The sequence below is a fragment of the Spinacia oleracea genome, chromosome 2 (genome assembly GCF_020520425.1).
Source record: "Spinacia oleracea cultivar Varoflay chromosome 2, BTI_SOV_V1, whole genome shotgun sequence".
NCBI lineage: Eukaryota > Viridiplantae > Streptophyta > Magnoliopsida > Caryophyllales > Amaranthaceae > Spinacia > Spinacia oleracea.
The window spans coordinates 83,970,706-83,987,960 of NC_079488.1; the positions used below are offsets into that span (position 1 = coordinate 83,970,706).

General features: G+C 35.1%; 1 protein-coding gene and 1 long non-coding RNA gene across 5 annotated transcripts; both read left to right on the forward strand.

Moving 5' to 3' along the window:
• Positions 1-700: 700 nt before the first annotated feature.
• On the forward strand, positions 701-10,623 carry LOC110793300 (uncharacterized). 3 transcript variants are annotated; one of them, XM_021998161.2, is made up of 16 exons: positions 701-857; positions 2,285-2,586; positions 2,681-2,809; positions 2,891-3,098; positions 3,929-4,075; positions 5,153-5,227; positions 5,532-5,603; positions 5,726-5,797; positions 6,301-6,372; positions 6,477-6,548; positions 7,527-7,598; positions 8,299-8,370; positions 8,463-8,606; positions 8,815-8,886; positions 9,548-9,694; positions 10,126-10,623. In XM_021998161.2, the coding sequence occupies exons 2-16, from the start codon at positions 2,386-2,388 to the stop codon at positions 10,308-10,310; spliced, it is 1,740 nt and encodes a 579-aa protein (XP_021853853.1). In that variant the 5' UTR covers positions 701-857; positions 2,285-2,385; the 3' UTR covers positions 10,311-10,623. The 3 variants fall into 3 exon arrangements, with proteins under 3 accessions (XP_021853853.1, XP_021853854.1, XP_021853855.1); XM_021998162.2 differs by having other exon boundaries at positions 703-857; positions 2,297-2,586; XM_021998163.2 differs by having other exon boundaries at positions 721-857; positions 2,370-2,586.
• A 1,278-nt stretch (positions 10,624-11,901) lies between these two features.
• On the forward strand, positions 11,902-14,155 carry LOC130467050 (uncharacterized). 2 transcript variants are annotated; one of them, XR_008927212.1, is made up of 4 exons: positions 11,902-12,011; positions 13,117-13,208; positions 13,342-13,588; positions 13,713-14,155. It is a non-coding gene; the product is annotated as an uncharacterized lncRNA (long non-coding RNA). The 2 variants fall into 2 exon arrangements; XR_008927211.1 differs by having other exon boundaries at positions 13,342-14,155.
• Positions 14,156-17,255: the final 3,100 nt, after the last annotated feature.

Genomic DNA, 17,255 nt, shown 5'->3' on the forward strand with positions numbered 1-17,255 from the left:
AAAATAAAGGTTTTCTTCATCAAAACTACGCTCGTTGAATAGATATTGCAATGTAGAACGTATCATGTGTATAACGCCAGAACATGCAGCCTTTTCAGAGAGAGTGTCTAACGATTTGTTGTAACGTCCCGATGATGATTTCCACTTGTTTTATCTGAATGTACTCGAAAAATTGATATATGTTATGATCCCGCATAAAACTTTACCAACGAACCAATTCTATTTAAATCCACTACGAGTGAACGACTAACCAAACATATTAAAACTAACTCTACTATAGGGAGACTAACAAACAAGGACAAATTCTGCCATTTGATAAAAGTTTATTAAATTTAAGAGACCATAACTAATTAAATAATTACTTCGTATAAAGGTTAGACTATTTCCAATATACGACGGGTAAGAAAATAACGAGGGGATCAAAGTTATAAACTCATGTGAACAACAATAGCTTCATTCTTAAAAGCACTTAAAAATTAAAATCACCAAAATAACCGAAAAACATAAAATCTTATTGATAACACGTCAGACAAATACAAATATTTTATTCATCTACTAGATAAAAGAGGAGACATGGGACCCACATCAACCCCTTGTTTTTTCCTTCCTTATCCACAATGATACCAAACCCAACCACCATAACCGTACACGTGTAAAACATCAGTAGGTTCGGAATAGGTTCGGATAAATCAGCCTTCTTCCGCAACATTTCCCTCGTCTATCAGTCGTAACTTGTCCTCCTCCTTCTTTCGTGTCATCATCATCATCACCCCTCTCCACTTTCTCTCTCCTCCTTTCTCTTTCTTCTTCACTGTTTCACTGTTCCACTTCATCATCGGAGAAATTCGATCATCAAGGTATATCTTTTTCTTTCATTAGCACCGAGTTTTATTATTTTTATTTTTGCTGTTTATATTGATTTTCTTAATTTGGCATAAACGGATAAGCCCATGCATCAATCAGTACTAATTTGGGGTTTTTCTTTTGTTTTTGTTGATTTTAATTTTAGTTTTGATATGGAAATTAAAAGCTGTTCATTTCTATGCACAGACATATTTCTATTTCCCCTGTTTTTTTTTTTTTCTTTCTATTTTTATATTTAAAATTATTTTCAGTGTTATGTTTTTATTTTGGGTTGAAAAGAAAAAGAAACTGATAATCGGTGGATTTTACTGTGTGAGGGGAATATTGATTTCTATGATTCTCTGAAAAATTGAAAAAGATATTTTTTTGGGTGATGTGAATTTTATGATTTTATGTTTAATTAATTCAACATGCCTGCTTTTTTCGAGTATTTGTTTGAATATGTGATGTATTTGTATAAATTAGTATACTAGCTTAGTTGGTATAGTTTTAGGAGTAAGACCGTCGCCTACCGAGAGCTCGGATCAAATCCCACCCACATCACAAGCCTTTGTGCCTTTTTATACACCAAATATATATTAAAAATGTGATTTTAGGAGCTTTTGGGTGCAGGAAGTGATGTTACTTATACTTTGATACTATGACATTTTCAATATGTGCCTCGTATTTGTTCTGGTTGGTTCATTTTGATGTGATTGTACATTTTTAAAAATGTGGTTTGCATGTCTTTTTTAGCATGATATTATCCGTGGAAGTTTCTAATTTAGGCGCATTGTGTTACTATAATGACGCAGTATAAAAATGACAACTTTTTTAGATAAAACGCTCTCCTTGAATTACCTAGCTTAGGTGATACTTGTGATCATCAACAATGACCGTTACATTTGTTACGGCATATAAGTTTCACAACAGTTGCACGCCTATTTTACTAAGTATGCTGTACTGTTGTACATCTCTTTGCGCATGCTTGTGCAACTTGTGAAGAAAAGAAGATTAAATCAAACCATGTTTTCTTAATTTGTTCTGTTTCTTGTTTTGCCTCCTATTTTATTATGGGTTTTTCAAGGGTTATGTAAAAGAATTTAAGTATTTCCTAAAATAGCAAGGACTTTGGGATTTATAACAAAATTATGCGTTTATCAATGTTATTCATGCTCTGTTTTCTATTTCAAGCTCCTTATACGTAGTATTTAACAGTTTCCTTTTCTTTAGTCTGATAAAAGTGATAGGTCCACTATTTTGAGCTGTATGGTTAATGAAAGCTTAAAGGTCATCTGTTTGAGTGAAGAACTATGTCTGTGATGCTGGAGAAACTTCATTAGCAATTAAATCTTGGCAATTTTTTTGTTTGTTTCATCTTGCATGTTATTTGTTTGGTTTACTATGGTTGATGGAAGTGTCTGATTTTTTATTGGTTAAGTTTTGGTAATAGGGTCAACGAGATCTTAGACATGGTGTTTACATATTCTCTCAAAAAATGCTTGGCTCCGTTTGAGTCTTTTTAGATTTATTGTTGCTGCAATGGGTGGAGTTTGTTCAAGGAAGAGGGGTAACCAGGTCAATGAAGATGGTGTGCGTACAGGGGTCAACAGAAGATACAGTAAAAACGGAAGTTCGAAATGGTTGTTGGGCACCCCATTCTTTAGAACGACATCAGGTTGTCAGGGAGAGGGGGGTAGTTGCCCCTCGTTGATGGAGCTATGCATTCATAAAACCTGTCAGGTTGGTAGCTGTGATTTTTTGTTAATGCTCATTCTATATATATGCTATCTGTTCAAGTTAAATATATCAAAATCTGTATTTCCTCTACGTACAGGATATTGACAAATATAGATCATTCTCAGTGTTGCCAAGAGATATAAGTCAGCAAATCTTCGACGAATTAGTCCGCTCACATTGCTTAACTGATGTTTCACTTGAAGCTTTCCGTGACTGTGCTCTTGAGGTGTAGCTCAGCTGACATTACCGTGATATGTTCGTATGAATCTTTATTGTTGATTTAACTTGTTTTGTTTAATATTGATAGGATATTTGTCTGGGAGATTATTCTGGAGTTGACGACAGTTGGATTGACGTTATTTCTTCTCAAGGCTCCTCTTTACTCTCCGTTGATCTTTCTGGTTCTGATGTGACAGATTCTGGGTTGGCTCTCCTGAAAAGTTGCTCCAGTCTTCAAGCTTTGACTTTTAATTACTGTGATCATATCTCAGCAAATGGCCTACGGAATTTCAATGGTAAGTTTTCAAGTTGCTTATGGTAATTCTAAGCTTTCTAGTATTAGGTTGTGCGCAGCTATGATCTACTGTATATCATCAATTCATCTTCCCACTATCTATAATTCTATATCACTGCTATCTTATTTTTTGGTAACATTGTTTATGGCCTTGGTTATTTACCGTCATTTCACTCTCTTATCTGGGTGAGTGGTAGAGAAGAAGCAGATGCTGTTTCCTGATAGTTTGTGATAATTGTAGTATACCATCTTCAGTTACTCACTAGGTAATGTGACTTAAAAATGAAAGTATACAGTATAATATTACTATTTGAGTATCAAATATCTCTTGAAGAAGCTCTATTTTTGCAATGTCATTATTTGTATTGCTAGAAATTCACTGGATGATGACAAATGGAAGAGATATATCCGGTAGGGCAAGATAGTATTGACTTTATTAGGACAAATGAAATGATTTAATGCATTTTCTCAATGTTTGAATTGTGATTTTCTGCTTGTTAAGTTTCTCAAACAAGGGAAAGGTTTCTAGCTAACTTTTGTCCTATTTTGTCTATCCCCAAAAAAAGGTGGCTTCCTTGACAGTGGGTACTTATCAACTATTTTAGAATTCCTTTCTTCAGGGATTTTCTTAAAAAAGAAAAAATAAAGAGAGGGGAAGGGGGTTGTGGCCTTGTGGGTGAGTGGTGGAAACTGGAAAGTGAAGGGTATGAATTATAGATGTTATGATTCTTGTGTTATATGTCAGCGTATTATTTGCTATCTTTTAAGTCACATCAGTAACCTCTATATTTGGCTTTTTGACTGTTATCTGATGAACTTATTGTTTCTCAGGGCTTTCGAACCTTTCTTCTTTGAGTTTTAGGAGGAGTTATGCTGTGACTGTTGAAGGAATGCGTGCCTTCTCCAGCTTAGTCAACTTGCTTGAATTGGATCTTGAAAGATGTTCTGGGGTTCATGGTGGTTTTGTTTATCTTAAAGGTTAGTTTCCCGGTGTATCACTTCCTATATAAAGTCAAATCATCTTGATGTTGATTCATCACAGCCTAGGGTGTAGAAGTTCCCTTAAAGTTCAGATTTTGTCTTTATCATGGAGGAGAATGTATCTTGACTTCAGTTGGGTGTAAAACCTTAGTTGCTCTCATCACTCAGACTGATCGTATTAAGGCTTTATACCATGTGATTTTGCTGAGCCACAGGGGTTAAGAGGCATGCCTTTGGCTGCCTAAATATGTCTACTGTTGCAGAAGTGATCATCAATTTCTAGCTCTTTTATCAAATGCTGTATAAATGTTGCATCAATTATCAGCGATAATATGGCTTATTTACAACTGACTGAGTATTTTTTTAATTATGGACATGTGTTTCTCGCTTAGGTGCTTGCCTTTGCCTTGACGTGCCTTCTTTTATACTAACTAATGGCCTAGGCTACAGGATGGCCGTCCCCTTGGCACGCTTCATGTCTTCTAAAACATTGTTGCAGTACACTGCTAATTATGTACTAGTTAGTTGATGGCCTGCTATGTCATGCAATACGGAGTTTCGTACCCGGAGAGTGAGAGTTACGCTATGTTTTGTTCCTGACATGTAATGCCTATCAAGTCATCATCAGAAAACTTGTTATTCACCTTTGAAGGGAGTTCTTACTTGGTGGGTTTTTGCACACATGATGAGTAATGTTGCTTTTATATGTTATTATGTTACCTAGTTCAATGAAGAAGAAAGTTTCAGCTAATCAACTTCAGCTTTAGATTATAATAGACTGGATCTAATTAGTCAATAGATGTGCTTTGCTCTTCGTGTTTTGTGATAGTCTTTTTTTCCTCCTCGTTTTCTACACAAAAACTTTCTGCAGCCATAGGTTTAAGATTGTGTACATTTGAACCAGTAATGCCAATTATTGTATACCTTGATGGTAAAGTATGTTTAAAGCAGTTAGGTTAGGCTGTACTAGGAGCTGTATAATTACTTAGTTGATAAATATTTTCTCGTCGTGATTTAAGCTACAATCTACTCCTTACAATGTCTCTTAGATTTTACTTTTCCATATACTTGTAGGTCTCAAGAAGCTCAAGTCTCTTAACATTAGGTATTGTAAATGTGTTACAGACTCAGATATGGAGGCAATTTCAGGTGAGTTATTTAATATTTTTATGCTCACTAGCATCAAGTTGTCATGTCTGAACATGAGTCCCAACTCTTCGGATCAACATTTGTAAAAAAGTTCTTAATAATAGCTGTATATTATTGTCCAGCACTTCTCATGGACCACATAACATCTCTTAGTCAATGATATAACAAAGATGTAGTATATATTAAGGGCTATTACAGCGTGGCTCAGTTTCTTTTAATCGAAATATTTGCACAATTAGTACTTCGGTTTAAGTTAGATTGATGTACCTATTCACCCCCTGCTCTCTTTCTTTTGATGCTCCAGAATTTACAAACTTGAGGGAGCTGCAAGTTTCTTGCAGCAGCATCACTGATGCTGGCGTTTCTTATTTGAAAGGTAGGCACCTTCCTTGTAGCCCCGATTCTTTTTACTGATTCTCCAGGTTCCTTCATGCCAGTTATAAGTTCCAAGTATTCTTCTATTTAAATTCTGACAGAACCTATTCCTTTTGGTGACAGGATTGCAAAATCTTGTTTTGTTGAACTTGGAAGGTTGCCAGCTCAGTGCCGCATGTTTGGATTCTATTTCAGGTTATCTATTAGTATCATGCTTTTTTCGTACAGTAATGCCCGTCTCCTGGATGCTGTTTTCTTGAGATGTTAATAGTATGTTGTCAGAACTGTTTGTATGTGATATATGTAGCTTTTGGACTATCAGTTTTTTCTTGTTCCTCCGACAGAGTGTCTTTATGAGTCCCGACAACATTATTTATGGGATCCTGCCTTCTAACGTCTAACTAGTTTAAGCATATATTTTGGGGTTAGCATAATCATGGGCCTCATGGCTACTATCTGCGAATCCTAGAGGCTTACACTTCAAATTTTCAACAGTGATGAGACGGGAAGGGTAAAGAAATAAGTTCCTTACATCTTACAATTTTTTTATTGAGTCTTGCTATTTGTTTTTATTTATAGAAGGGGGAAGTCTTGGGCTATCATATTATATTAAAATTTTATTACTTTAGCTTCTATGGTAAATCATTTGCCCGAGAAATACCATAGTTTGAAGCGCTTTTTTATTTGCGTTGATGCAGCTCTCGTGGCTCTGTCATATTTGAACCTTAGCAGATGCGGCCTGTCTGATCATGGTTTTGATAAGCTCTCTGGTTAGTGCTAGAATTGAAAATGGAACTGCTCTCTACTTTTCTCTATATGTTGCTGCATTTTCATGTTACCCCTTAAGCTTGAAGCCTTGATTACTGTTTTACAGGACTTAAGAATTTGAAGGTGTTCAATCTGGCCTTCAACAACATAACATATGCATGTTTGGTTCATCTCAAAGGTTCTATTGCTTTTTCATCCCCCCCCCCCCCCCACCCCCCCCACCCCCTCTTCTTTCGTGCCATTCTTCATGTGCCACTCTTTATGTGTATTCTTCATGTGTTTTTGTTAATTTTTGCTACTGGAAGCTGAATCCTTTGTTTGGCCTTGTTTTTTAATTAACAAAAGACATTACGAACTGCTTGTTTCTTCCCTATGAAAAATGCTGCAAAGACCTTAGAAGTATGTTTTTAGATGACATGGATTACTCAGTAACCAATAGTGATAAAAACATTCTACTTTTTAGCGTGAAGTTTCACACCCTCCTGTAATAGATTGCATAACTGATAACTGGATTAGTATGGCACTTCCTAATGTGCCTTTTTCCTATACTCAAATCTGAATGCATTACACCTCCATGGAAAAGATTGTTGATCAACATGGAAAATGTTCTTAGCAAACTTTTAAACTGAAGATGTATCTGGATAACTATAATCCCTTAGTTTGCATCTCAAAAGAGCAGATACCAATTTGTGACTAGCTATTTTGATGTTGTTAAACAACTTAGTTCTGTAGATTGCATCTCAGATTTCTGCATGCTCTCTTTTTATCTTCATATGTTTTTTTTTTTTTTGCTAAAGGTTAGAAATTCATTAATAACCAAAACTCATACACGGGGCGACGAGGGCATACCCTCACCCAAGGAAAGGAGAGGGCAGGCATACCTTCTAGGAAGGGCCTCCTGATCCTAACCCACCTGAAAAAGATGCATACAGCACAAAAGAAAACAGAAAAACAGATATCTTCACATGTAATATTATTTGCATATATTAGAGCCTTTGTAGTAAGTTGCTCTTTTGTGGTCAATCTTAAAGCTCTGTCTTCTGATTTATATGCAAGTTATAGTAGATTTTGGATTCTTTTGACAGTTTGGTTAGAAAGCTTAGTGGCTCTCATTAATGCTCATGATGTTCTTTTCTTTCCTCCATAATGTTTTCAGGTTTATCAAATTTGGAAACCTTGAACTTAGACTCCTGTAGGATTGCTGATGAAGGACTTGCTAACCTGACAGGTTTGTTCTCTAAATCCCCCCCCTCCCCCCCCCATTCTTTCTCCATATAGTCTGTCCTGATGTCCACTTGGTTATTTTTGAAGCATTTTTTTCCCCCTGATAATTTAGCCCGAGTTAATTATATTCACTGTCATTGTTTTTTGTGCATGCTTAAGGAAGAATTCCATTTGTGGATGTTACTGTTAGTTGAGTACGGTATGCTTTGTATGTCAATAATATCTTGGCTTGCGGAAGAAATATTCTGTATCTCCTGTTGAACCTGCCATTTCTGGCGTGGAATTTTGTCTTATTTGACTCGTTTTGGATCCAATACTGGTAGTTGATTGTGCTTTTTGCACTTTCCTTATATTCTACATTTTTAAGATGGTGGGTTCTTTTACATTTTCTTTTAGGATTGTGCTTTATGCATGTCCCTTGTAACGTCCTGTCTGCAGCTGATAAGGCGCATTTGCCATGTGCAAATTATCCGTGTCTTTAATTCTGATACTTTTCTGTTTATGAAGCTTTTTTTTTGAGTTTTTTCTACTCTTTTAGTGTATGTCTGTGCCTCTGTGGTCTTGATTTCATATCTTTTGTTAAGTTGAATGTTTGAAGAACCACTGCCAATATCTAGGGTCTGAGTCAGGGCTTATTGTTAATGATCTTGGTTAAGTCGGCATTCGGGAGATTTTGTTTAATATTATTGTGATCTTTTGAATAGGACTTTTGCTACTGAAACATTTGGAGTTATCAGATACTGAAGTTGGAAGCAATGGGCTGCGGTATCTGACTGGTAAGGCATCATGTCATTTATTGCAGGAAATTTTTCTAGACATCAATTTATTAAAGGTGACATGATGTGATTGAATATTTTCCAACTTGTAGGTTTAATGAACCTCGAGAGCATAAATTTATCATTTACCTTGGTTACGGATGCTGGTCTGAAGAAGCTTTCTGGTTTAAGTTCTCTGAAATCACTAAACCTTGATGCTCGCCAAATCACAGACATTGGGTTAGCTGCTCTGACAAGTAAGTATTTTTTTGTGCATTAACAAATATATTGCTCTAAGAAATATGATAGTATTTAATTACTGTAGTTTTCCAGCTTGCTTTAACTGTGAGCTATCTGGAGTCCTGGAAGCTAACTTCATTTCTTTATTTTCCATTGCATTAGATATTTATATGTAAAATTTCTATGCCAAGGAGTTTTATGTTGAGTCTTGCATTGATGTTGCAGGTCTGGCAGGCTTGAGTCATTTAGATCTTTTTGGGGCACGAATAACAGATTCTGGGACCCAATATTTGCGTTGTAAGTCTTGCCAACTTTTTTAGTTGCTTTTGGTACTCAATAAAGTATTACTATAATTTTGGAAGTGAAGGTGTGTGTGTTGGGGGGGGGGGGGGGGTTCTTGTTGGCAGACTTACCCTTACAGTGACGTAGGTAATTTCCGTAGACCCTTTATCTGAAATGCCTCAACTGTCTCCTACTTCACAATAAGAAAAACGGCTGATGTAGTCCATTTCCTTCGAAGACGAAGGAAAGTGGAGCGTTTGGACTTATTGAAAGTGGACTTTCTGCACTAGAATGAATTTCATCCCTTTATTGCGAATAGCAACTCGCATGTTGTGCATTTGCCATTTGGGTTCATGTAATTTTATGCCTTAACCATCTAATCTAAGATGCTGAACTGTTTTTATGAATTCTTTCTCTTGTGAATTCATGTTGGATAATTGGCAGTAGCAATTGCCAAATAGGCTAGATCTCTAGTGGTGTCAGGTGCGCTTACACTGGCATAAACTCCTGACTTAACTCCCCCCTCCCCAATATATAACGGGACCGGCCTACCCTCAACCTAATACTAGCATGTTCCTTCTGGAGATTTACTGCCTATAATATAGCGTGATAATCTTGATCGAGAGGGGCACTCTTTTTAAAACCCTGTTACAATGCATCAACTTCACTGTTTCAGGCTTCAAGAACCTCCTGTCACTTGAAATATGCGGTGGAGGCTTGACAGATGCTGGTGTGAAGAATATCAAAGATCTTACTTCTCTAACGTTGCTCAATTTATCTCAAAACTGCAACCTCACTGACAAGACCCTGGAATTGGTTTCTGGTACGTTTTCATTGTTACTCGAGATGGAAACACTTGTATTTAGGATCTTTTATTTCAATTAACTTGAAGCATTATTTGAGATGGGTTTGATGGAAAATGCGCATTGGCTTTACCTTCCAAGTTAAGAAAAAGCAAGCAATTCACCTTACAGAATCCTTTTCCATTACTGCAAAGGAAAAGTGATTCTAATATAAAGCACAAAACCTGGAATTTGATTATCGTGAGATGTCTTTGAGACGGGCGATGAACTAGTTCCTCTCTCTGAAATTATTAGATAAAGATGACATGATATTATAAAAAGATCCATTCATAGTTGTTGAGTTGTTTCTATATTATCCCTATCCAGACCCCTTGACGAATATCTGAAACTTAGGTTTGACATCCCAAGTTTGTGTATTCATATGTTGCCGTTGTTTGGATGGGTGGTGCAGGATTGATTGCATTGGTATCTTTGAACGTCTCAAATTCTCGTATAACAAATGACGGGCTGCAACACTTGAAGCCTTTGAAGAACTTGCGCTCATTGACGTTGGAGTCCTGCAAGGTAACTGCACCTGAGATAAAGAAGCTCCAGTCCTCTGCCCTTCCTAATCTTGCCAGCTTCCGTCCTGAATAAGATGAGCTGGAACTGTAAATATCACATTTCTGCCTGGTCTGGCATTGTAAATATGGGGGAAATAAACACACTTTTATAATTAAGGTAAAAATTATGAAATGAATAGAGTATGATCTTGAGAAGCAACTTTGATGGATCGGTGCAAATAGTTTGGATTTCTGTACTAGTGATCGTACTGTACTAGGCAGCCATGCATTTAAACCTTGTATATAGTAGTGCTTTCAGTAGATTCAATCCATCAGTCATCCTCTTAAAAGTGGTATTGTGAATTTGTACTAAATTCAAGTATTAATCTGTAAGTTTTGGACCTTAATTCTTTGGTGTTTATGTTATTATCTCTATCAGATTGGGCGTTTTTTATCTAAAAATTATAATTGGTTTATCAAAAAACTATCGACTTGATATGATCCTACTTTGTCGATGTTGTTAATTTTCTGATAAAGGACTCGCAAGGTTAAAATTTAAAGACATAAACATCATGTCATAAAGTACATAAAAAATTATAAGAATGTATCCTTAAATAATTAAATGACTGGTTCTTGTATGTTTGGTAATTTAGCAGTGATTGAGGTGAGGTGGTCAGGATCTATGCTGCACTTTCAAGTTTGTTTTTGGAGTAAGTTGACTACATTTGACTTTGTGCTTAAGGTTTCAGTCACTTGTCTTATTGAGTTGACTATGCTCCAGAGAAAATCTGTAATAGATCCATGAGAAACACCAAAGTATATATACTCCGCATAAGTTACAAATCCTAGTTTGTGAACAAGTCGTTATTTGTTGGTTTCAGGAATTTTTAGGATTGATTTTAATCGGGATCAATATCAGTTAGCTTACTTTGGTATCCGCCATGTAATTTTATGTTCAGTTTAGTTGTAAGTGGAGTAATTTCTATACACTTGGGGATCTCCTCTGGGAGGGTGTTTGTATGAGTTGAATGTTGGATTTGAGCAAGTTGTCACACTTGGCTGATCTCCAATTAGGGGAGATGTCGCCGTATTCTCAAAAGAAAATTACACTTTATTGTTTTGATGTTTAGGACTAATCGGGCGTGGCAAGTTAGCAACAAAGGATCTCATAAGTCTCTAAGATGGAAACAAGCTATAGTAAAATTTAATTTGATTATTATTTTTATTGTAATTTTATTTATATATCTGTTAATACTTTAATTTAAAGTGTATTATATTTGTGCCTTTGTGTTCTTGCCAATTTGAAATGGTTGAATGTGGCTATTACGTCATCAAGTACATGTAAAATTATCTCCTCTACAAGCAAGTGTCTCGATAGCACGCTAAAAAAATATTGAACACACAGTTTAGGTGTTGCCTTCGATAATTACGTACATGCGACTCCTAATGTTTAATTAATTTTAAAAAGTAAATAAAAGAATACCTTTAAAATGATTACAATTCTAAACTAATAGTCTCTACCAATTATTTATGTATGATAATGAAATAAAAAACATAAGATTAATAAAATACCTATTGTTTTTTTAAAATACATATTTATTTATGTATTACACGTCATTACATCATCTATATAAACAGGGATTCTGAAGCACGGTAACACAAGTTTCTCTCACTATAATTCCCTCAAAAAAACGTTTCTCTCACTATAAACCCAAATATACATCAATGAAGCTTATTAACTGTAGATCTGAAGGTAATGGAGCCAACAAGGATTTCCTTGAAGCCGTTAACAAGCGTAAGTTATCTCTGTCAATTTCTTGCGTAGTATTTGGCTTGAAATTTGTCGTAAGTGATGCTCTGCTTTTTGCTGGTTGATTTGTTTGAGTATTGATAGTTTAGTTCGCATAGAACATTCGTTTCATTTTTATTTATCAATGTAGAAGTCAAAATCCGTAGAGCTCATAATTTACGTGTTTCTATCGATTAATTATCGATAAGCTAAAATAATATTAGCTATAAGCAGAGTCCATCCTCTGTTTTTTTTAATTATTTTTTTTCGTGATATTTTTGTTCGGAAGCATGTTGATGTTAAGTAAATTAGTTCTATAGCGTTTCATTTGGATTTTCCGTTGAAATTGTGTAAAATCGATCTCCTAAATTATGCGCTTCGATCGCTGAAATAATACTACATACGAGTATTTTTGTTTGATTTAAAAAAATTGACGAGATAAAATCTTAAGTCGTCCATTATATTTTTGTGTTTTCAAAGATAAATCAACTCCGATGGCGTCATTTTGAGAGGAGAATCAGTACTTTGTCTAATTTTTGTAAATTTCAAATTCGTAATCGGTTTGTTATCGTTAAGTTGTAATGATAATTATCGCGCGAAAATGCTTAGTTCGTCTAAATTTTCTTCCAATTTCGTCTAATCTGAATGAATGACATTGATCGCTTAGCTGGCCTAAATTTTCACTGGTTGTTCATTGATTGTTTAACACTCTGCCATTCATTGATGGTCTATCACTAGTGATTGCACATGGAATATTATTTGATTTTTTTTATTTTTAAATTATGTAAAATCAAAACGCCTTCGAAATTATGCGCTTCGATCGCTGAAATAATATTACGAGTATTTTTGTTTGATTTTAAAATATTAACGAGATAAAATCTTAAGTCGTCCATCTTTTTTGTGTTTATAAAGATAAATTAACTCCGACGGCGTAATTTTGAGAGGAGAGCCGGTACTTTGTCTAATTTTTGTAAATTTCAAATTCGTAATCTTTTGTTATCGTTAAGCTGTAATGATAATTATCGCGCGAAAATGCTTAGCTGACCTAAATTTTCACTGGTTGTTCATTGATTGTTTAACACTCTGCCGTTCATTGATTGTTCATCACTAGTGATTGCACTTGGAATCAATTGTGGAGATATTAGGAAGGTTGAAAAGGCTGGAATACATAGTTATAATGACTTGATGATACAGACAAAGAAGGTTTTCCAGCTTTTTATTTTTTTTATTTTTTTTTATTTTTAGCTCTTAGATTTTCATGTTTTCCTTGTATACTAAAATTCTAAAATGTTACCATTTTTTATTTATTTATTATTATTTTTTATTTTTTATGAAGAATTTGACTGGAGTTGAAGAATTTAAAGTTGAGAAGATATGCGAAGCCGCTTAGAAGGTGTTGGTAAGTTCAGTGCGATGTAATTTCTCCAGTTATCCGTTTTATTACTTCGTATGATTGTTTAACATATATTTAAATTCTAAAATGTTAGCATTGTTTGTTTTTTTTGTTTTTGTTTATGAAGAATTTGACTGGAGTTGAAGAATTTAAAGTTGAGAAGATATGCGAAGCCGCTGAGAAGGTGTTGGTAAGTTCTGTGCAATGAAATTTCTCTAGTTATCCGTTTTATTACTCTGTGTGATTGTTTAACATATATTTAAATTCTAAAATGTTAGCATTGTTTTTTTTTTTTTTTTTTTTTGTTTATGAAGAATTTGACTGGAGTAGAAGAATTTAAAGTTAAGAAGATATGCGAAGCCGCTGAGAAGGTGTTGGTAAGTTCTGTGCGATGTAATTTCTCCAGTTATCCGTGTTAGACAATATTCTGTAAATAATATTGTCCATAGTTAGCCTAATCTAATTATGTAAAGTAGGGTTACTTAGGATTACTATATATATTGTGCATAATCAATGAAAGCCTCCTCAAGGAGAATTATCCAATCTTACAATCTGTTTTATTACTCCGTACGATTGTTTAACATATATTTAATTAATCTAAGTTGAATAATAATATTGGTAATTAGTGATGCCTAAGGAAAAGAAAAAAACGGTATAGTAGTATGTAATTCGCAAAACAAAACGACTTTTTCTTTGGGGTTTTGAGCTAAGAATTTCAAAAACTCTGATTTGCAGGACAGTGAAGGTGGGAGTTCAATGATGAGCGACGCCCATTATGAAGGACATGAAGATGAAGATGAAAATGAAGATGAGCAGGAGGGGCAGGAGCAAAACAGGGGCGGACCCAAAAATTTATCTACGGGGTTCCAAAAAAAAATTATGATTTGTTTTCCTTTTAGTTGGTTAAAGTTGAAAGGTAAATAGTAAATATTATAAACGTCGTAATTAAATACGTGGAGAATTTATTATTATAAATCTATTTACGAAGTAATAGTTAGCCCTCTAAAAAGTTATGCAATTGTAAGTCTATAAAAATGGAGTATAAATATACATTACTAGAAACATATCTTATTGATTATAAAATATTTGTGAACAAAAAATAAACTACATTTTTTTGTGTGTTTTTGTAAATCAAATGAAATCATGTATCATTCTAGAAACAACAAAATAAAAAATAAAAAGTCATAAGAAAAAATGACTTACAAAGGGAAAATGAAAAAACAAAAACAAAAACAAAAAAACATGAAGAATTTAGAGGATCAACAAACGAAAAGTAAAAAATAAAAGAAATTTTAAAAAAACAATCTAGACAACTTGGGTAAAATAATAGTCAAGCTACCATCATGCGAAAGATATTTCTTTAATATTATGTAAGTTAAATATATATATGTTAACTATTTAAGTGCAATTAATTACCTCAAAATCAGTTTAGCAACTTTTTTCGGAAAATAATGGGGTCCCTTTGGGCCCCTCCAGGGCTTCATAGGTCCGCCCCTGGAGCAGGAGGAGGGGCAGGGGCAGGGGCAAGAGGAGGCGGAAAATGGAGGGATGGCGGTGGATTCTCCACCGGGGGGCGGGAATGGATGGAACATACCCATTCTGCTTGAGGAGGGGGAGGTGGGGGAGGAGGTTTATACATTCATAGATAACACAAGTTATCAGGACTGTCTAGAGCGTGGTAGTGTGGATGATCTAGACACTCATATTAGGCAGGTAGTTGGTGATTCCGTCAATTTAGGGTTAGTGCCAAAGGACTATGGTTGGGTATTAGAGGGTGATATGGCTCAGATAGAAGGATTTTTTGTTTTACCACTCTACTACATCGATGTGATTGATATGACGAGACGGATTATCTTAAGCGGTCTAGAAGTAGTTTGATTTGTATTACGGAGTACTTTGTACATTTTCTATTCCACGTTCTACCTGTTTGATCAAAGTTTCATAGTTATGTTTTTGCAGGTATAATTACCCTTTTTTTTCCCTTTAGATATTATGAAAACTAACTTATCCATTTTATAAAAGTTGCTCCTTATGTTTTGAGATTATACCAGCTGCTTCTTATGGTTCTAGGTACTCTGTTTTGAGATTGTTCCTCGATAATTTTGTTACGTTATGATACATATGAATAAACATAAATCATGCGGAAAAACCATAAAGCCAGTAAACATATTATTTACACATAATCATTTAGCATAATTCAGATGCATACACTTTGTAGCGTGCCCTCCCTAGCTGCGCCCGAACCGAACAAGAACAAGTCTTTAGGACTCCAAGTGTCCTCCGTAGATAGTCCACAGCACGTCCGGATCCGCCTTAAGATTGACCAACTAGAATAGCCCTTAAGGTACTATAAATTTCGGCTAAATAGGGCAAGTGTTTGTGGCTGATTTTGCTTGAAAATCTTACCTTTGATTACTTCAATCCTCGATGTAAATATGTGACCCTAGACACCTATTTATAGATTTATGAAAAAGGACTTGGAATCCTATTAGGATACTAATTTATTTAATTAGAATCTTATTAAAACTCTATTAAACAAATTCTATCTTTATTAGGATTAGGATTTAATCATATGACGAATCCCGGTAGCCTTAGGATTCGAGTAACACACTTCGAGTGACATGCTAGCACCGCACGCAGGCCTTGCGGCCCACGCACAGCTCCAGCCCACTTGTCGCAGCCCCGCGCGCGCGCCAAGGCCATTGATGGGCCTGGCCTTGCCTGCGCCTGGCGTGGCTTTGGCAGCGTGTGTTTGTTGCGCTTCGGCTTGCTGGGCGATGGCTCGGCTTCGTGTTGGGCCTTCGTCTGGCAGGCCTCGTCCGATGCTAATTCGTACGATACGCTTCCGATTAAATTCTCGATTCCGGAATTCATTTCCGATACGAACAATATTTAATATTTCCGATTCCGGAATTAATTTCCGTTTCGAACAAATATTTAATATTTCCGTTTCCGGAATTATTTTCCGATTTCGATAATATTTCCGATTCTGACAATACTTCCGTTTCCGGCAATATTTCCGATTCCGGCAATATTTTCATTTCCAATAATATTTTCCGATACGTACCAGTTTCCGTTTCCGGCAACATCTATGACTTGGATAATATTTATATTTCCGATACGATCCATATTTCCGTTTCCGGCAATATCATCGTTTTCAGAGTATTCATTTCTTGCCTTTGACGATCTCAGCTCCCACTGAAACCAAGATCCGTCGATTCCGAATATCCATAGATGGAGTATTTAATTCCATTAAATACTTGATCCGTTTACGTACTATTTGTGTGACCTTACGGGTTCAGTCAAGAGTAAGCTATGGATTAATATCATTAATTCCACTTGAACTGAAGCGGCCTCTAGTTAGGCATTCAGCTCACTTGATCTCACTGAATTATTAACTTGTTAATTAATACTGAACCGCATTTATTAGACTTAACATTAAAGCATACTTGGACCAAGGGCATTATTTCCTTCAAATTTAGTATGTAATTGTTGTGCTTGCTAAGTATGCTAACTCCTATTTATCAATAACTAGTTTAGATCCCGTGCATGCACGGATTTTGATTATTTTTTTCTACAAAATATTTAACTGAATATCTTCCCAAACTATTGCATAGTTATAACATTTTTAACATTTCGTTAAAGTTTATTCATCTAATAGGCATATTTAAAATGCTAATATGACCAAAACATTGAGTGATATATTTTTCATTATTAATATAGCAATTTGACTAAAATAATACCAATTGAGAATAATTATTATTACGTCGTATCTATTATTTCAATAATTTATAAACTAAATTTTATTTCCATACATAAATAGATTGTAAAAAAAGGTAGAGAATAAAAATAAAATA